The sequence below is a fragment of the Eutrema salsugineum genome, unplaced genomic scaffold, assembly GCF_000478725.1.
Source record: "Eutrema salsugineum unplaced genomic scaffold, Eutsalg1_0 scaffold_5, whole genome shotgun sequence".
NCBI lineage: Eukaryota > Viridiplantae > Streptophyta > Magnoliopsida > Brassicales > Brassicaceae > Eutrema > Eutrema salsugineum.
The window spans coordinates 6,499,963-6,520,374 of record NW_006256612.1 but is presented as its reverse complement, the minus strand read 5'-3'; the positions used below and the strand labels follow the sequence as shown (position 1 = coordinate 6,520,374).

General features: G+C 34.8%; 6 protein-coding genes and 1 non-coding gene across 9 annotated transcripts; 2 read left to right on the top strand and 5 right to left on the bottom strand.

The window, feature by feature from the left end:
• The first annotated feature begins 1,640 nt into the window (after positions 1 to 1,640).
• On the top strand, positions 1,641 to 2,206 carry LOC18992483. Its single transcript, XM_006415887.2, has one exon. The coding sequence runs from the start codon at positions 1,691 to 1,693 to the stop codon at positions 2,204 to 2,206; it is 516 nt and encodes a 171-aa protein (XP_006415950.1). The 5' UTR covers positions 1,641 to 1,690.
• A 657-nt stretch (positions 2,207 to 2,863) lies between these two features.
• Positions 2,864 to 6,993, bottom strand: LOC18992482 (MLO-like protein 14). The gene is made up of 15 exons (XM_006415886.2): positions 6,853 to 6,993; positions 6,443 to 6,500; positions 6,108 to 6,346; positions 5,883 to 5,999; positions 5,657 to 5,717; positions 5,240 to 5,334; positions 4,977 to 5,051; positions 4,671 to 4,756; positions 4,399 to 4,448; positions 4,080 to 4,120; positions 3,800 to 3,970; positions 3,682 to 3,717; positions 3,508 to 3,575; positions 3,359 to 3,419; positions 2,864 to 3,262 (listed from the first exon to the last, which is right to left on the bottom strand). The coding sequence occupies exons 1-15, from the start codon at positions 6,991 to 6,993 to the stop codon at positions 2,864 to 2,866; spliced, it is 1,698 nt and encodes a 565-aa protein (XP_006415949.1).
• Positions 6,994 to 10,226: 3,233 nt separating this feature from the next.
• On the top strand, positions 10,227 to 11,645 carry LOC18992481 (transmembrane emp24 domain-containing protein p24delta9). The gene is made up of 4 exons (XM_006415885.2): positions 10,227 to 10,537; positions 10,633 to 10,842; positions 11,111 to 11,187; positions 11,345 to 11,645. Exons 1-4 carry the CDS (start codon positions 10,325 to 10,327, stop codon positions 11,487 to 11,489), a joined length of 645 nt encoding a protein of 214 aa, XP_006415948.1. The 5' UTR covers positions 10,227 to 10,324; the 3' UTR covers positions 11,490 to 11,645.
• A 469-nt stretch (positions 11,646 to 12,114) lies between these two features.
• Positions 12,115 to 13,955, bottom strand: LOC18992480 (B3 domain-containing protein REM17). 3 transcript variants are annotated; one of them, XM_024153331.1, is made up of 5 exons: positions 13,810 to 13,955; positions 13,443 to 13,728; positions 13,216 to 13,349; positions 12,736 to 13,128; positions 12,115 to 12,649 (listed from the first exon to the last, which is right to left on the bottom strand). In XM_024153331.1, exons 1-5 carry the CDS (start codon positions 13,885 to 13,887, stop codon positions 12,392 to 12,394), a joined length of 1,149 nt encoding a protein of 382 aa, XP_024009099.1. In that variant the 5' UTR covers positions 13,888 to 13,955; the 3' UTR covers positions 12,115 to 12,391. The 3 variants fall into 3 exon arrangements, with proteins under 3 accessions (XP_024009099.1, XP_024009100.1, XP_024009101.1); XM_024153332.1 differs by having other exon boundaries at positions 13,449 to 13,728; XM_024153333.1 differs by having other exon boundaries at positions 13,443 to 13,933.
• Positions 13,956 to 15,585: 1,630 nt separating this feature from the next.
• On the bottom strand, positions 15,586 to 17,794 carry LOC18992479 (vesicle transport v-SNARE 12). Its single transcript, XM_006415883.2, has 5 exons — positions 17,358 to 17,794; positions 16,660 to 16,718; positions 16,375 to 16,563; positions 16,001 to 16,171; positions 15,586 to 15,868 (listed from the first exon to the last, which is right to left on the bottom strand). The coding sequence occupies exons 1-5, from the start codon at positions 17,452 to 17,454 to the stop codon at positions 15,716 to 15,718; spliced, it is 669 nt and encodes a 222-aa protein (XP_006415946.1). The 5' UTR covers positions 17,455 to 17,794; the 3' UTR covers positions 15,586 to 15,715.
• A 182-nt stretch (positions 17,795 to 17,976) lies between these two features.
• On the bottom strand, positions 17,977 to 18,195 carry LOC112084213. The gene has a single exon (XR_002898171.1). It is a non-coding gene; the product is annotated as a small nucleolar RNA U3 (small nucleolar RNA).
• Positions 18,196 to 18,613: 418 nt separating this feature from the next.
• Positions 18,614 to 20,259, bottom strand: LOC18992478 (mediator of RNA polymerase II transcription subunit 10b). Its single transcript, XM_006415882.2, has 6 exons — positions 20,031 to 20,259; positions 19,553 to 19,789; positions 19,354 to 19,434; positions 19,106 to 19,208; positions 18,918 to 19,007; positions 18,614 to 18,791 (listed from the first exon to the last, which is right to left on the bottom strand). Exons 2-6 carry the CDS (start codon positions 19,780 to 19,782, stop codon positions 18,720 to 18,722), a joined length of 576 nt encoding a protein of 191 aa, XP_006415945.1. The 5' UTR covers positions 19,783 to 19,789; positions 20,031 to 20,259; the 3' UTR covers positions 18,614 to 18,719.
• Positions 20,260 to 20,412: the final 153 nt, after the last annotated feature.

Genomic DNA, 20,412 nt, shown 5'->3' with positions numbered 1-20,412 from the left:
TAAAGCACATTAATAAATATTAATATATATTTATATTAGAATGAAATTTAAATTTAATTTAAATATATACAAACGTATAAATATTATATAATACAAGACTTTTTAAATGCACAACTCTATTTTTTTAAAATGTTTTAAAATTTATTTATAAACTAAAAAAATTAATTAATTTTTAATGCAAGTGAAAACAAATTATGAAACTAAATAACTCAAATAATATTATATAAAAATTCAACTAATAAAATTATAAAACACAAATCATATTTAATAAATGATTAAAAAGATAAAAGTTATTAAAAAAGTAATAGTAAAAAGAAAGGTATCCACATAAAAATGTCATTTATGATTTTTTTTTAAATAATAAAAAAGATGAAATCAATAAAATATATATAACCAAAAAAAATTAAATGATAAATTAAGAAATTAACAAGTATTATATTAGTAATTTATAAGAATAAAAAGAATATAAAGATCGAAGAAAAAATGAGACTATTTAATACAACTGGTGTAAAAAAAATTACATATAATGTATCGTCAAAAAGAAATCGAAGAAAATATAAATATTTTAGAAAAAAATATATTAATAAGCAAACATAAAATTCAATAAAAAATATTTAAAATATATAAATTAAAATAAGATCTACGCATACGCGCAGATTCTCTCCTAATTGTCATAATTAGTGCTATAAGAATTAGTTAAATGCCACCTAAAAAGGATGGAGTCGGACGCGTTTAGCTTTATGCCTTTTGTTTTCTTTTGACAAACAATGGACTATAGCCTATAGGTGTAATTTTCATCATTATATGCTCCCTATGTTTAATTAAATTACAGCTAGAGTACAGCATCTCTGTGGATACTACCGACTTTAACCTAAAATTCTAATCTTTGACCCTCCTTTTTTTTGATGGGTTTGTAATAACTAATAGCAACGTACATGGCTGACTTCTCCACGTACGCGTCAATATTATTTCGTTATTTCTCATAAAATCAAAGCTTCTAAGCATCATCTTCTACGTTGATTACGTACTTATAAATGGATAAGGACCATAATGAGTAGAATGTTTCAAGTGGTAATGATTTATATTATTATTGTTTTGTGTGTTATTTACGTTTTTAAGTAATTGGATTTACGAATGATATATAAAAATAATTATTTTCACCTCTCTCCTTAAAAGACGTTGAAGATTTTTCATGAGCGTTTTTTTGGGGTCTGATTGTGTGTTGCTCCATTTATGCTCTCATTTATGTTCTCCTTAGTCTCATTTTGATATCCTCTATTTGTAAAACTCTAAAAATGATATCTCTGTAAGGGAAAACAAACGAGGAGTAAATAAAAGAAAATTATTTTTCCCTTCCTTAAAAAAAAAACTTGAGCATTGTCCTATAAATTCCTTTTATAGATGTTTTTATCTTATTTTTCAAAAGTAGTCTTTATTATTTTTCTATTCCCCGAAGAAAATATTTCACAAAACACGAAGGCGTATAAATCTCAACCCATCCAAATGATATGTGCCTAAATTCATTGCATGAATTCAGTAACATGAGAATTTTGCAAATCGAATGGATTCGCAATCCTTTTCTAGCTCTTTTGTTTTTAACCATCAAATGCGCACTTCTTTCTCTTCTCCTCTTTAACTCATTGGTTTCGTCTTATATATTACAGAAAAGTCAATTTGAAGGTGCAAAAAAATGACATCACCAACATATAATCTTTCATGTATAGGATTCACGTTCTTACTATGTTTCAGCATTGGCTTTGGTCGCAAAAACCTACAAGAGAAACACGGTGACACTCAAATTACACCCAAACATGTCGAAGCAACCGCTCAGGTTACAAATTTCGGAGCCAAAGACATTTCAAGTAATATTGCTTTGGGAGAGGTTGGAAGTCAAGAGATGCATCACATTCACATAGGAACTGGTCCAGATTCGAGTCTCCGAGAGAAACAAGACGATATAAACTCCAAGCCAACGAAAGTTGTAAGGGGTACCGTTTCCATCACATTCTCATTTCCTATCATCAAAATTCCTGCTCCAAATACAGATTCTAAAACGGTGGCCACCATAAATAAGCTCAATGAAGATAAGATTCAAGGCATTGTCATTACTCCAACGAAGACTCATGAGTTTGGTCTTTCCCCTGGAAATGACGGTATAGAGCTGGAATACAGCCAGAAAGTACCAGCCCCAAGAACCGAATATTGAAGCCCTTGTCACTTTCTTAAAGATTGAGGTTACTATTTATAAAGCATTTGATGATGAACTGATCAAGTGGGTAAAAGTACTTTAGTTATGGTTCTAGAGACAAATAAGTTGTTTGAAACCAACGAGTATAAACAAAATAAGTAGCGATCTTTACAAAAACACCTTGCAAAATATGTAGGTGCTGCAAGTTTGGTTCCAGTTCTAGTTCATGTTTAACTATCTGGTTCAAATTCTTTTTTAACTATATGGGCTTACATTTTTTTATATTTTGCTCTTTGTGAAAAACAAGTTAGACATATATAGCTAGGGTTGGGATTCTATTATTTTTTAAAAAAATATTTCGCATGCTTTCCAATAGAATATCCTAGAATATCCATTAATAAAAAAATGTATGCAAGACTGAAGAATGAGAAATAAATTTTTTTCAATCCTTTCTTACATCTATTTACTCTGCTGCAACGTGTTCACCGACATCTCAAAGCTAAACAAAACCAATGATTTTTAGTAAAAATAATCATATACTTAAACTTGTTATGGGTTCAAACTGGATAGTATGCATGATGTTAACAAAAAGAAAAACCGACTTCTTTGGTTGAGAAAGAAAGATGGAAAACCAAAGAACTCGGTTTTCTTTTCGCTAACCATATTTTTAGATTATTAATCTCTTTTCACTGGCAATGAGGATGACCTTGAGAGTGATTCTGTTGTTTCTGTGAGTAACTTTGAGAAAGTTGTTGAAGATAATGAGGCACAAGGTTGCAAGAGCGGTGTTCCAACTCTACTAGAATTTTCATTAGCTGCTGAGATAGAATCTCCCCAATGTTGAATAAGCTGCAGCTCATGCTCAATAATACCTTGAGGTGTAGAGGTTTCAGGAACATCGAGTACCTGATGATCGTATTCTTCAACAGATGCGATTGTGCTTGTTTCTGTTCGAATAGTCGAATCATCTCCATATAAACCATGTCTTCTTTTTCTTCTGGTTGCTTTTCCCCAACCGTGAATTGTATCTCTTACCCTCTGAGGTAACAATGCTGCCTTGTAATTCGTTCCCATCTAAAATTAACAAGTGAAATCCAATATCATCCTTTAGTTTGTGAGTTTTGAGAAAACTATCAGAATTGGAGAAGCTCCAAAGGCATATATTGTTACCTGAGTGACAAGTGCATAGAGTGGCAGTGTGCTGTAGCTGCATAAAAATTGTCCAGAAAACCTACAAAAAAAACATGCAATGAACCATCTCAGTCTATAAGAAAATATACAGTCTCATGATGATGGATTAATCGATAAAACTCGGTTACCCTAGAAATAGTCGCAAGTACACAAGTAAACGATTCCTAAGGAAGCAAGAGTTGTATCCAAATTGCCACTGAAGAGACAAGAATAGACGATGTCAATGTAAGAATATACTACTATGTTTATTTGTCATGCATAGATAGATGATATAATAAGATGATAGGTAGACAAAAACTTACCCAAAACCAGAAGAACGAAGCCATTTCAAAAGCATTCTGTAGGAAAAATAATGCAAATATGTTATATATCTACTAAAAGAAAAAAAAAATCATCTGTGGCCTATATATTTTTGCACACCTGAAACTGAATGAAGTGGATAAGGGATAAGAGTAATTCTGGTTTCTTGAACCAGAAAAGTTCATCACGAGGTCTCAATTTTACATCAGACGCATATTCTGTTATCCCAGCGTTCTCCAATGCTAAAGTTGCGATTACATGTTGCAACTTTGCACCAACGAGAAGAACAAGCTGTTAAAAAAAGAAGTAGAAGATGCAAACCATAGCGCAACTGATAAATGATATGAGACTCAATATCCAGAGAGAAAAGAGAAATATACAATGGAAAAATAGTTCTTACAGTTATCGGGATGATCGCTATCCAAAAATAAAGATTGGATCCTGCATTAGCATAATCCATATAAACTCTTCAACCACACAAGAAGAGTATAAATCCTTTGTTCAATTGCATGTAGAAGATTACTCACAATTAGTACTATATAAGAGAAAAACAGCAACGAACAACATGCATTATTAGAAAAACATTCACAAGAACGATAGATGATCATCATGCATGCAAGCATGACCATTTATGAATTCAGATTCTCTAACGCAAAAAAAAGAATGAAAACAAAGAAAAACAAGTATTTTCAGTAGGATGTTATTCGATCTATGCATACCTTTTATGTTAAAAAGCATGAACGCAACTACAAAACCCCAAAGTGGCCAACTGCAAGAGAATATTATTTAGTCAAAATAATGAATCATTTATCCTCTACTAAACATTAATAATAATGGTATAAAATTAGCTCATATATCAAATAAACAATGACTACAAGTTTGACATAAAGCAAGTACAAGGCTGACATAGGGGAGAAGAAGTTATAAAATTCGATTACTATAAAGTTAAGAGTATGTACCACACTAATTTTGGAAAAATGTAACCTAGTACCTGACACCAACAATCTTTTGGAACTCTTCCTCCATAGAGCGGATCATATAGCTATGAAAATCGTATGTCAATGTTAGGTGATGGTTCTGTTTAAAGGAAAATACAAATAATTATGATAACGTAATATACATACGTTTCTTGAAAGACATTATGTCTATGAAGGTTTTAACCCCCAAGAAAACTATATGAATGGAAATGGTCTTAAAACGTATGTACATTAGGTATATGAAGGTCTTAACCAAAACAAAAAGAAAAAAAGCTGTATGAATGGAAATAGTCTTAAAATTACATAAGACTATTACGCACCATGATGAATCCCTTGCGGAGTGTAAGATAGTCAGGACGAACAACAGAGTGTCCAAATTGTCGGAAGAAACATATCTGCAAGAACAAGCTTTGACTCTTCAATTGTCATTTTTCGTTACAACAAATTAAGTTCTGAATGAATTAGCCATCTTGAGGTTAGTTTCAATCATAAAATATAAAGAATATTTATGTTAACAATTCAAATTTCTAAAGGAAGTGTTTATCAAACAAAAAAAAAAATTCTAAAGGAAGTAAAAACTTACCACCCATATAAGTAATCTATTCTTGACCAGAGGAGCAGAGGTATGATATTGGACAAATGTTGTTTGCCTTCGTAATATCTTTTCACGTGCGACCACTGCCAATAATCAAGTATAAAAAAATCTTCATTTAAGAAATGAAAATTATTGAACATTTTTAATTACGACCTCTGAAGAAATCAAACCCTTGGACCACAATATACTAACTGCTAACTACCAGCAGGCATTCGTAAGTATATGCCTTAATCTGAACTATATGATGAACTAAACTTGTTCACACTGATTTTTTTTTCCTAAATAATGAGTTTTTTTCCTTGGTAAAATGTGAATAACTACAGTGTCATTAATTAATGAATGCTCTTTAGTTTAATTGACATATGGAATCTTGTGTCTAATATGAAAGGAGAAGATAACGCTCACCAGTTAAGCAATCATCTCGATCCATCTGAGCCTCGTCTTCCCAGATCCTCCAACTATGAATCTGGAAAAGAAAAGAAAAAATGATAGTCAAATTGACTATCAAAATCAAATAGTACATAGTAAATAAAATTTGTCTAAGAAGTATATAAAGAGAAGCAAGAAATTCATAAATATTATACATGGGAATTTCGGTAGAAAAAAAAAACGAAATGTTTGATAATACTACCTTCACGATTGCAAGGAGCATAGTCAAGCAGCTGTAAGTTACATGTGTGACTGCCATTATAAATATAAAGCGATGCAGTTGTTCCATGCCTTCATATGAAACAAATGGCTCATATCCCTATCAAGTAGATATTAATCTGTTATTTTTTATTACAATAAAGAGATTTTGGTTTATTTTGTTATCAGTCATGTTGGAGATGATCATAAAATGAGTTGAATAGAGAACCTCGCTGCAAGTAGTCTCGCTTATGCCAACTAATCTTCTCCTCAAGATGTGGAAAAAGAGAGATCTCGTTAACCGAGTCCGTTTGACAGATGAAATAGTACTATCATGTTCCTCATTGATCTCAGAGCGGGAACATGGGACAAATCTATTGTCGTAGAAACTTGAAGAAACGCATATGTTAGCTATTGTGCTAGAGATAGCTGTAAGAAGAAGAGATATGAATCCGAGCAGCATCAGCTCTGAAAAAAAATCCATTTCAAAAACCAATGAATACTTAGGACAACTATTAGTGCTAAACATATCATTAATTTTGTTAACATAATTGATCTACCAACCTTCTTTCATTTTCTCCAATGCAGCAAACAAAGGTTTTCTCTTTGTTTTCTGCAACCACTATGGACAAAAACAAACTAAAAAAATATAAATAAAACGAAAAGTAGAAGAGTATCAAAGGAAAAGTTTCAAACCTTTAACATTGGACTCCTGGGGATTTACAAAAGGGAAATCTACCATACTTTTAAAAATCCCATTATTATTTTAGATAAGTTATGGGAATTCCCAAATGACATTTTAATATTCGAAAAATTCTTAATCAAGGCTAAGTATTTTAAAATTCCCATAGTTTATTTTGGTTTTATCGATTCAATAAGTCTGTAGGCAAACATTCTAGCTAGCTAAAGAAATGATGAAAAAAGAAATACATAAATTTATTAAAAAAAAGTTATATATAGTTCAAGCTACTTACTTTACTAAGCCGATGAATGGAACGCTCAACGATCAAAGAAACAACCACAAAGACAGTCAAAACTGTAGCTACGGACCAAGTTGGTGTTAAACCCAACGTTCTCCCTCTTGGTTCTGCTTCATAATCATTTTCTTCTCTCATTTTTCCTCCTTTCCTTTGTCTTGAATTTTCCAAGTGAATCTTCACAATATTCTTCTCGTGCAAGAAGTTTAAATTGGAAAATCCAGATAGATCAAAATCTTGTATTTATTATAAATTATCTTATAAAGAGTTAATGCTTAACGGGAAGTATAAAACATTGCAAGAAACTTACTTACGAGAACAGAGAACGCGAGTCTTGTTTGCAAAGAATAAAAAGTTGAAAAGTGTGGTGAAGAAACGGCACATAAAAGACAGAAGGGAAGGGTTAAAATAGCCCAGTTTTAGTGAAACTGTGAAAGGCTAAAAACTTTGATATAGAAAAACGAACATTTTATAATGTGATTTAAAATTGTTAATATTTATAGTAAGTTAGTAGCTGTATCATTTCGTTCTACTCTCAAAATTAAGAGATTGTAAACCCAATAAATTAGCCAATAATGAAGATTTGGTTAAATTAATTAAAAAGAAAAGAAATTGTGGATTGACAGCACAGTTATAGGATCTTGAGGAATCTAATTGGAAACTACCCAACTCAATAAAGCATGTGTGGATCTTGATTCCCGTAATTCCTACATTTTTTAAAGCAAGGGGTCGAAAGACAGAACAACCATTAAATAATTGAGGAGTTGGAAACGATTTAAAGCAAACGATTTGAAGAAAATAGTAGTAATAATATGATCAAATGAACTATGCAGTCGTTTGTTTTAGGGTTTATTCACTAAGCGGAACTCGTTTGCTGTAGAGCAAATTAAAACAAAAGAGAGAGAAATCATTGAACTCGATTAGAGTAATAATTCTTCTTTTTTTGGTTAAAGATTATAGTAAGAAACTAAGAATTCGGTGGAGCAAAAACTATATGTCTATCAAATTGGTTTTTAGACGTTATAAACCGGATCACCACCACGTTTATTTATTTCTCTGTTAATAACTTCTGGCTAATCATAGATAATGTTATATGGACATCAGAGATGCATATGATAATGTCATGGACTCATGGGATTGTATGAAGAACTATACGTGGCCACTAGGTGATCAACAATGATAATCTGGTTGGATTGACTTATCATGCATAATTTGATAAACGGAAAAAAAAATACAAATCAGAGCATTATGGAGTAAATTTCGCATTATTATTAAAAGTCAATCCCGACAAGTCAATAAGGAGCCGAAGGAAGCCATTGTGTACTTTTGTACTGTTTGATAGGACTCTGGTTAGATCACATTCTTTTTTTTTTTTGATAATAAAGCACAAATTTTTGTTAGTAAAACGACGAAAGAAAATCCATCAAAACCGTATTCATTATGTAATTTTGTAACAATTTTTTTATGTAATTATTTTAGCGTTTTTAAGTTGATGGGTAAGATACAGACAAAATAATGAACAGAGCTATTGTTTTGTTCCTTTATTTTCTAAATTTCGAAACAACTATAGTATTTTCCAAAGTTTGATTAATATATTAATTGGTTCAAGTTATCAATATATGTATATATTTAGTCAGAGCCGACCCACAACTAAGACCTATGAAGCAATGGTTTTAGGACGGCCCAAAATATACTAATTTTTGGAACAGCCCAAAAAGCTCAAATTTGTTTTTATAAATGTGTATAAATACTTTTATTCCACATCAATCAAGTAGAAAAAATAGAAAGAAAAAATTGCATATAAATAAGAGTCATTATTTCTATCAAATATTTTTTAAAAAATCGATCATGACTTATAAAAATCGATTTTGAGCTTCAAAAAATCAGTTTTGTCTTATAAAAATCGACTTTGGGCTTCAAAAAAACGATTTTAGCTTTAAAAAATCGATTATAGGCTTCAAAAAATTGATTATGAACTTAAAAAATCGATCTTAAGCTTAAAAAATTAATTTAAGTTTAAAAAATCGATCTTAAACTTAAAAAATCGATCTTAAGCTTATATTATTTTAATATATTTAAAAATATGTTGTAAACATTGTTTTTTTTTCAATTAAAACATATTTTTACGATACGTTTTAGGAAATCACTTTTGGACCGGCCCTATATATAGTTATATTGGTCGAATTACTTGTACGATTTTTTAACTGCTTTTATATTAACATGTCGGCCACCTTTCAATCTCGTATATCTCTTTGCGTTCGTCCTACCATATTGTAAAAGATAGATACTTCTAAAAATTTCACACTTTTATAATTTGCTGCATTAATTTTATCATAAAATTAGTCTGAGAAACATTACATGTTAGATGGCGACAATACGATGATTGTACATGTGACAATTCCCATTAAGAAAAGGAAAAATTCAAGCAAATGCCCGGATATAGTATGCACTGATTATATATAGTCCGTGATATTGTTAGCCAATCCTTATAGAGCAAATAAATCGGGGCATGTGAAAGATAAAAGTTAACCATCCATCTAGGCTGTTTAATAAAGCCAACTAGACTTAAAAATATGTTTAATTAGGCCAATGTAACAAGTCAATCGTTTGTATTTAAAACCAGTCAGACACGCACGTAAGTAGAATTTGGCTTTGCATGTGAAAAGAAAAAATCAATCGTTTGTATTTAAAACCAAAAATGATTGCCGGATTGGTTAACACACACAAACTATTAATCAGAAACCAAAAATGAATTTAATACAAACTAGTAGGGTATTTTTTCACATGGAAGTTAAATTTTACTTAGTGTGTTAAATATTATTGTACATGCAAAGTCAGTACAACAATTTTCCACTGATTTCTTCTCACTTGCATAGTTGCATGATAATGTGAATCTGTTCTCAGTAAATACATATTAAACTTTTTTTTAGTTTTGCCTAAATAATACATCTTTAAAATTGTTTTAATTCAAACACACTTGTAGAATTATCTCAAAAATAACTTCCACAAAGTTAGAATCCAATTTGACAATCAACTCAATTCTCAATCTCTCAACCTCTCAAAACGCACCAATCTATCTCCAACAATCGGAGATTCACAAGTTGTAATCATTAAATGTTTTTTGGTCCCTCGAGTAATCATTAAATGTTTTATAAAAAAATCATAAACTGTTTTTTTTATTATCGTTCACCAAATCCTCACACAAGTACACCAAATCTGATGGGCCTAATTAAGATTATCCAGTTTAAAATTAGAAAGTTTTCTTACCCAAAAACAAGTCAAAAGTCAGCCTTTACAAAAGACGAAACTCTAGACGAAAGAGAAGGTTCGGAATCCTCTTCGACGTGTCTTCGCCAATAAGAAATATACACGTGTCAAGACCTCTTTTCCGTCTTCCATTTTCCTTCTCGCACCAACTCTGCAACGATTGAGGAGCAAAACAAAAAGATCTCTCTTTGAATTTCTCGCCATGGTTCTCCGATCGATTAAACTCTGTACGGTCCTCTTGTTCCTTGGGACTCTATCGCGCGTATCCCAATCTCTCCACTTCGAATTGCAATCGGGTCGAACAAAATGTATATCGGAGGACATCAAAAGCAACTCCATGACCGTCGGGAAATACAGCGTCGTTAACCACAACGAAGCTCACCCTTCTCCTCCGTCTCACAAGATCTCCATTAGGGTACTCGAAAAATCCGTTCTTTCCGATTTCTGAATTTTAAAATTCTTGTTTTTGTTTCTCTCGATTCAACGTTGTATATATATATGTATACACAGGTGACATCGAGCTACGGGAACACGTATCACCACGCGGAAGATGTGGAATCGGGACAATTCGCGTTCACGGCGGTGGAAGCGGGAGATTACATGGCTTGTTTCACTGCCATCGATCATAAACCTGAGGTGACATTGAATGTTGATTTGGATTGGAGGACAGGTGTTCACTCTAAGAGCTGGAGTAGTGTCGCCAAGAAGAGCCAAGTCGAAGTGAGTTACAATGCTTTTTTTTTTCTTTCATTTGGATTCATTTGGTATGTTGATTTGGTTGTTGATCACTTACATAGATAAATTGTTCCGGAATTGGAAATGCTTTTATTTGGGATCTGTTTGACAAGAGATTAAATTGTAGAGCCTAATGAATATGGAAAGATTTGGGGGGATTGAGTAATGTTGATGTTTGTTCTCATCTTCAAGCCTCTTTGACGATGAAGTTATAGATTCTGATGCTTCTGTGTTGCGTTTGTTTGTGAACAAGGTCATGGAATTTGAAGTAAAGAAACTTATTGAAACCGTAATCTCGATTCATGAAGAGATGTTTTATCTAAGAGACAGGTAAAGAAAGTTTTGTCTTTCTAACTTAACTCTTTGTGCTTCCGGGTTGTTCTATAGAATCCAATATCCAACCCCTTTTTCACTGAATCATGTAATGTTGTTGAACCTGGTGATAACGTGATGAGTGCTTTTTTGTTTGTTTTTGTTTTTTCCTCAGGGAGGAAGAGATGCAAAATTTGAACAGGGCCACAAACTCGAAAATGGCGTGGTTGAGTTTCCTCTCTCTTTTCGTATGCTTAGGAGTCGCCGGAATGCAGTTTGTGCATTTGAAGACGTTTTTGGAGAAGAAGAAAGTTATCTAAGATGGTTAGATGGAACAAGTACAATCCCACTCTTTCTTTTTCCCAACTCATGGAATCTTCTATTCCCTGGGTTTTGTACATTTAGATATTTGGTTTGAGCATGTACTCTTGAGACCTGGAAATTTAAATGAATGTGAAAGCGTTGCTCTTTTTGCAGTTTCTGGCAACAGAAAGAAATACAAGAATACTTTTTTAGATTAAACTTGGGAAACGTGACATAGATTTAGGCACGCACTCATTATATTGTATTTCTGGATAAGAGCAGCATTGTAAAAAGGGTTAAGAACCTAAATGCTTAATTGAAGCAGATTAAGCAAAAAGATGAGTTGAACTGTGAGGCAAACAAAAAAAGAGATTCACTGTTACTTTTCAACACTCTTATTAGTGTCCTCGGAAAACTTGATCCAATGCATGGAATTATAGTTAACAAATTCTCTCTGAGTTAATCACCAGTTAATTGCTCTGTTTTTATGTTCTCTTCTCGGTAGAAGAAATCTCCCCAAGAGAACAAACCAGGAGACTTGCTTCTTTTGTCGCCTGCAGGAGAAGAATGTCTTTAACGAGATTATGAAGCACAAAGTGATGACATTTCAAATTTACAAAGGTTCACAACCAACAACAGAGGATTACTGCCTTTTTCCAGTCTCCACACAATAGAGATAAGTTCTAAAAAACTTGTTGTAGTTAAGTTCTAAAATTTTCTGGAATTCTTAACAAGCCTCCGATAAGTAGACATCTAGTCAGAATCAACAAGAGACTTGCAGTCAACAAACTGTTGCAAATCTAAGGAATAGTAGCAGCTAAAAGAAACTTGACAGATAGGGATAAATATTGCAGAGCAAGTAGCGTGACTGTTCCCATAATGTGTAGAGACACCATAGGATTCATGTCTAGACATAGTCTCAGACAGAGTTTACTTTGGTGCAGAACTTAAGCACCGGACTTGCTTTTTCCTCCCAAATGAGTTCCAACACAAAGGACTCTCCTATCTTTACGCCATGAGCATCACAGAATTCTCTCCAGCCTTTTCCAATTCGCATTGTTCCGGTTCTCTTGTTCTGCAAAAGATCCACAACCTTTTTTACTCCATCTTCACCCAACAGAGTTATCTTCCCTGGCTTGTTGATGCCATTCAGCCGTGTGAAACCCTGCGGAAGATACTGCGCAAAGATTCGATTTTTAGACAACAAAAAAATAGTAGACCAAGGGGCAATCTTGGGACATAAGGGGTTTTTAGTGAACTTACCAGTTTATAGCTATTAACAACGGACGGTGTAAGAGTTAACGTCACAAATTGGTCTTGACTATATGAAGATGAAGCTCTAGAAGCAGTGACAGATCCCACATAACAAGAATGGTGTAATGAAGATTCTTGATCTGTTTTTGCTCGATGTAATGCACGGCACAAACGGATGACAGGTGGGCCAGATTTTTGGACCAGTTTGAATGTATAGTGACCTTGTTTCATTCCATTTTGAGCGCAGAATCTTCTCCAACCAGGTCTGATAAAAGTATGCATGCCTGCTTCATTGTATTTCAAGTTCAAATTCCATGATCTTCCTTCTTCGTTAAGAAGAAGGATCTTCTCACCGCTCATTTTGTCCAGACCGTTTGACCTCGCAAAAATCCGTGGTAGATACTGCAAATACCGTCACAGAGTTCCGATTAATTATGTTTCTTGAACTAACAGATTTTTGCTTAAAATATTTGAAAAGTATAATCTAACCAGTCGATCCATTTCTAGGCTCGAGGCTGAGACTTTTGCCTCAAAATGAGAATGGTCTGATGAAGAAGATTCTGCTTTCTTTCTTCGATTCTTCTTCACTCTCTTTCTCTTCACTCTTGTTCTGTTTCCTGTAACTAAGAAACAATTAAAAACAATATTAATTTTTACATATTTGTATACAGAATTTGAGTACAAAATTTAACCAATATGGTTGGTCTGATCATCACCATTACCATCGGTTTCGTTAGATGTTGATGATGTATATTGAATCTCGCAGCAACTTGGTCCCAAAGCTGTGACATGAAACACCATATCTCCTTCATGTCTGAAAATGATGATGTCACCAATTCTGAGATCATGTGCGACTGCAAAATCTTCCCACCCGTCGGTGAATTTCAAACCGTCCATCTTCACTGACCAAGTTTTTTCTGACGCATCTGATCTCAGTTTCGCAGTCTTGTTTTGGTTGTGTCTTCCTTCCACGTGCTTCGAGAAGAAAGATACAGGCATGTTCTGTAACAACATGCAACAAAATTTAGAAATGTAACATTTTTATAGACAATCTTCTTGAAACGAAAGAAAAGAACAGAGTACGAGATGAGAGTGGAATCCGGGAAGAAGAGGCTGGAAAAAATGAGGTTTGGTCGGAGAGTGAAGAGATTGACCCGCCATTGTTAAACACCCTCAAGAGTAAATCTCAATAGATAGATCACCGAAATTTTATATCCTGAGCAGAGAGATAACAGAAATTCTTGTGGTGGGTTCGCGTTTCATAAAGCTGAGAACTTTATGAGAGAGATGTTCATAATGCAAAGACACTTGTCCTCTTCAACTTGAAACTCTCGAGGTGAACATTGATGGTGAATAGTTATTTTTCCCACTTTTCCAGAAACTTTATCATGTCAATGTAACAGCAGATTTTCCAAAGCCATTTCTATCCAATAGAATTATCTTTCTCTTCTTTTTAGAGCCGTTGATCTTCGTGAAGAATCTGCACAAGAATCTAGCCAAAGACAGATATCAAAATGTGACAACACAAGATCAAAATATTCTTGTTTACGGGCTTACAAATTATGGAATAGTAGTCAAAGAGAGTTATTGACATGAATGGGTTATGCCTTGGAGATGAAGCTATCCATCTTATACATTGTTGACGTATTTCCGCCTTTTTTCAATTGTCTAGCAACAGGAAAGTGTTTCGTATAATTACTATGTAAAAAATAGAAATTATATGAATAATGTATTTTTCACTATCTTTACTTATTAGTATCAAAGTCCATGTTCATACTCGTACGTTCATTAGTGAATCTATCATACTCATACGAATTTGTTTTTGAAGTTTGATCATTATTACAAAAGCATTTATAACTAAAGCTTCTCTTGTGAGTCAGTATTTTCAGTCTTGCAAGTAACAACCGTTCAATATATTTACTTGTTTTGATAGCCTGCCATTTAAAGGCCAATAGCTTATTAATTTTACGTCAGAGCGAATAGCTTTCTAGCCTACTATGTTTAAAAGGGTCTACGAGTAAGCTTACCCCTTTTATACATATATATGTAGATATCATTTACACGTAAATAGTAATGCAGTTCTTTAAGAACTTTGAGATGTCTAGTTTTTTATTTTTTTGTAAAGTAAGCCTCTTCACCACTTTGAGAGCCAGTGACTCCCTTACTACTCTCACATGCGTGTTACTATAAATCGTTGGTTTTACAGGCTGTTAATATTATCTCAGCTTCTCTCTATATACAAAACTTTCCTGGCCAAGGTTAATGGCGGTTTGTTTCATCTTCGGATTGGTTGCTACTGTCATGCTCCTCATCCTCCTCTTCTCCTCGCCGAGCTTACCTAAAGTCACTCTCACCTCCCTCACAGTCACGAAGTTCAACTTCACCGGAGATCATATTTCCGGCTACTTTAACATCCAGTTCCAAGCTATAAACCCTAACTCTAAGGCTCGTTTCTTCTACGACGACCTTTACTGCTCAGTTCACTACGGCTAGCAACGCTTGGCCACGACCATGTCCTCGGGGTTTGTTCAAAAGGAGAGAGAGACGACGCCGATCAACGTCACCATCAATCTCACGCCTGGAACTACTGCCAAAAGAATCGGCAAGGACTTGGCCACTAGTTTTGCAGAGTTTGGTGTGAAGCTGACTAGCCTCATAAAATGGCGATCGTATTGGTACGCGTACGTTAGGTTTTCATGCGATGACGTGACCATCGGTGGTCTCCTCCCTGCAACTGGTGGCCACGGCAAGATGATCGGTCCGACGAGGAAGTGCAAGGTGTCCCAATTTCTTTAAAACTTTTAAGAGTATAGATCTTTGGCTACGAGCATGTAAAAGACTTGGGGAAAATCTACTGAATGTTTTAAAGTATTGCCACTTCAATAGACACAGCGTACTTGGAGTACAAGTAAAACATTTGGGCACATTACAAACGAATCAACCATCATATATACACACACAATCACGATGAGTTATGTTTTATGTATAATTAATGTGAAAGCTTGTATGAGATGATCAAAATGATGGCGAGGATAAGAGCTACGATCACTGAACCAACGATCCATTTGTTCCTTGTCATTCTCCGTGACATAGCCGTCAACACTTTCTTGCTCTTGTCAATGGCGTCATCCACACCATGTAGCTGTGACACAAATCACCAAAAGTTAGCTTTTTTTCAACATGATCTAATTCAAGAAAATCATTGGCGCTGATAGATTACCAAAACGAAACCGAGCGCATTTGCTGATTAGTTGTAAATTACTGTAACGCGTACCTTGGTGTGAGCATGGAGGAGTGTTTGGCGTTGCTGACTCAGATCTTGAACAATTGAGATGCCAACCTCTTCTGTCTCCAGTATGATTCTTCTACTCTCTCTGATTCTGTCGCTTGATTGGTCAAGCCTCTCCACTGACATCGCCAATCTCCCTCTTTGATCAGCTGATACCTGGAACGAGGACAATAGTTCAAATAGCATAAACATCTCTAGCGTCTAAGATTGTGATTAGACGAAGATGAAAACAAATAACACTCAGGGCACAGAAGCCAAGACTGTATGAGGTAATCAAGACAACCAACATATGTGACTCCATATTTTCTTAACAGGTCAAAGAAAAGAACAAAAAAACAAGAGTTTCTATTAGGAGTTACTGCATGCGGATCCGCCATTCCGGATTCCATCAGTTCTTCACGGGTAGACTGGTTAGCATCTGCGGAAGAGGCTCGTTTGAAATCCTTCTTCAATTGGTTCAGGTCAGATTTATATTCTCTTAGTTTAGAAAGACACACAGCTTTGGCACTCGGCTGCAGACTTCTTGCCTCAAGATCCATTTTCCGGATCTACAAGAAAAGAAACACAGAAGCATATCTTGAATTTCTTTTTTCTTTTTGTAAACAGAAAGAGTTAAACATTAAGGAAAATAAATGGTGTAATACCAAGACATCAGCTTCGTCTATTCCAGACTTAATCTCAGCAAGCTTCCCCTTCTTCTCTTCTGCAGGCAAAAAACAAAACAATAAACAATTTATCTAACCTCTAGTCTGATTTTAAGGCACCATAATTAGTTCGAACATGTCTATGCACTATAACCTCAAGGAAGAACCAACTGAATTAAAAAAAAAAATGTACCTACATGGTTTCATTGAGCTAATAAGATTATCATTTTCAGTCTCAACAAATTACTTGATCCCTCAACGAAACTATCCCCAATCCAAGAAATGAGATTACATCATATGTATCAACATTCCCATGTCATACAGAGCTCGTCAAATCGTAAACATGACTATGCACTATAAGTCCAAGAAAGACAGTGATGGACATAGACTGATAGATAAAGGAAGAAGAATAAACCAATGCAGCTACATAATTATCTTTGAGCTAAAAAGGTTTTCATGTTCACTCTCAACCATTATCTGATCCATCAAGAAAACTACTAATCCAATCAAAGCAATGACATTACATCTTATAGCTACATTCCCAGATCGTAAACAAGTCAAAAGAATTAGCAATGAACTCATCCACCAGCTACTTTTCCGCAACTCAATAGCTCTAATTTCCCAAATTCGGGGAAATCAAATGGAAATCAATTGCAAGCTAATAAGATCCGAAGGCGAGAAAGCGTCTAAAATATTACCTCCGTCGGAGAGAAGCGACGCAGAATGACATTTTCTGGAGAGATTGGTTGAGAGCTCGCAGTACTGACGCTCGTACCTTTCGAATACGTCGCTCATCTTCTTTCTTCAATCAAAGGCTTTCGATCTCCAGAAGATTCAAACTGATTTCAGGAAGTTTCGTGGAATTTCTCCTTCGTTAGATTTGATCGGATCTCGAAGCAGGAAAAAACACTTCCTCTTTGCTTAAAGAAATCGAGCTCGAACTTCTTCTTCTTCTTCCTAAGCTTTTTCCTCTGATAATTTTTCGGGACAAAAAGGAACAACCAAAGCGGTGCGTTTCATATGACACGGATCAGCAACTTTGTATTAATTAAACTAATTAACCCATCCGAACCAGATCATTTTGGACAATTTTTTATGTAAAACCTATTGCTTTTTTTGTTTTTTTTTTCACAGAGAGTCCATTAAAGGAGAGGATAAGAGGTTTTGTTTTACAGAAACGAGAGAATCGACGACGTAAAACAAATTATTAAAAGGAAAAAAAAAAAAACAGAGTGAAGGAAGCTGGGATCACCTGCGCCATTGACCAGCGTAAGATCACGTGAGTATGCATGCCAACGCAATTAAAAAAAAGAAGGAAACCTGTCAGACCGCCGTGCGACCACCCCGGCTAGGATTAAACCGAGCCGAGTAACGATCCTCTACAGCACCGGATGCATCAGAAGATGATCGTGGCCGTTAATCACGCTCTGATCGCACGGTCATAGTTCATCCACCAGGGTTTAGGGCCTGTCTCCTTAGAAATCAAGGATACAGAGGTACGAGCCTATAGAACTGATCCTGTTCAAGTAAGGTCGTGACTGTTGTTGCTCTCTGTGCGCTATATATAAAACATCTATTTTCTGTATATTACCGATGTGGGATTCTTGTCATGAAAAATACAACTTATTAGCATATTGTAATGCGTTGTTTCTAGGGATATATGGACAAGGCCCATTTATTTATATTTGAAGCCCATATTTACTCTGCCATGTTTAGAGTTTGGAGAAGAAGAGGATTTTTCTGGTGATATAGTTGACCTGAAGAGGATGGGATCACTCCATGTCTTGCTTTCTTATCCATGCATGAAGACAATCTAGTAAAACTAAAACGTAGTTAAATTACATTTGTTTTCTTTGATATTAAGGGAGGGATTATATCAGTAACTGAACCAAATTTCTTTCTGATATATAGGATCAAAGATATTGATAAAGGTTTTGTGACACACAATCATAACAAGAGTCGCTATTCACTAGTAATGTGGCTTAGTTCGTTTACATCCACGTTCATCTACTCAGAAACTTTATTTTACAAAGGTAAAGATCCATAGGAAAACTGGGCTCTTATAGCTCACTCTTGACCTTCGCATCTCCATTTGGTAGCACAGTTTGTGATTGAGCCAGACGTTTAGCTTCCTGAATTTAACGAAAAAATAACTGTCACCTTGACTTATTGCTAGTATTTTAATGAAGATGTAGAGATAATCAATCACTGAGGGAGAGAGAGGGGAAAAAAACAAGGAAGCGATGTTAACTACTTACAGCAGCAGAACTAGCACGGATTTCTCTATACTTATCAACTTCATCAGGAAAAGTCTGTTCAAGCTCCTCCAGGATATGTTTTCTCAAATCCTACAAATAAATGGAGAAGACAAAATGTTGACTTAAAAACATGGGTAAATTTGAATAAGCATTAGGAATCAGTGGAGACTTGCTTTTAAAAGGGTCACCTTAAAAGCATCAGTCTTGCCCTTTGTAACTTGATTTCTGGCTATGCAGCTATTAAGAACATCCCTTGTAAACTCGTCCGGGTTCTTACCATCATCAATCAAGCTAAAGCAAAGATGCAAACACCAGTAACATAAGAAAACATGTTTTGGACCAAAACAAAAAAACACCAGTAACAAAAAGAAAGCAAGCAAAGGTATCTCCAACTCCAAAGTGCATTCTATGAAAAATAAAATGGACTGTCTCTCACCTAAGAACTTCCATGGGGATTTGAATGTTGCATTTCTCGGACAGCTTAGCCATGCTATCCAGCTCCAACACAAGAGAATTGCTGCAAATATACAAAAACACTCATTCGAACAATACCCAACACAATGAAAAAAACAACAAAAACATTCTCTTTGATGATGTTAAAGCCAAGAAATTTTGGGGAGTAGAAGAGGAGTTACAGGCGTTGTAGGAGATGCAGCTGAGATGCAGGTGTGAAAGAAGAGACGGTAAGGTGTAACTGATGAAGAAGTCCCAGAGTCTTCTGTATCGAGTTTATGACTTGGTTCAAATTCTCCTTTGAATCGTCAGCAGCAGCAGAAGAAACAGTTGCAATGCCATCATTGGTCTGATATCTCACCGTACCATTGCTCCCACCAATCCCTGAGCTTGTGTTCTGTGCTGGATCCATCACAGCTCTGTAACAAATCCATCCAAATGATCAATCATTGTATGTTTAGAAATTTATGCATTTATCCGACCTGATGCAACTAGAAACGCTATATCGATCTCGAATTCAAACGAAGTTCGAAGGAAAGCCTAAAGACCTGAACACTTTAATCAATTGAACCACCTAACAATCATTATCAACCATCAAATAGAATGCCCAAATCAAGCATACCAATGACCAATTGGCGTGGATCGAGATTCGTATCTTACCTACAACAGAGATAATTCGGCGAGAAAAAGTCGAGGTGTAAGCAAGGAGAGAGAGGTGTCGATTCTCCGAAAGAATTAGGTTTTTTATCCGAGTCTGATTACTATACTACGAAAACGAAGAAGTAGGAAGAAGAAGGAAGAAGAAGAGAGGATGGTGCTAAGCCAAAGCTGTCTGACACCACGAAAGATGAACAGAGCCGTTCTTCTAATTTGCTAACCTAACTTTAATCAAGGACACTTTGAATTGCTGACGTGGCATATGCATAAATCCATATGCATAAATCTTGGTCCATTATTCAAAGCTGTTCTTCTAATTCTTAAGTGTACCCCATCAAATGTAATTTCCATATTTTTTTTTTTTAGGAATTTGGCCTTTTGCTCA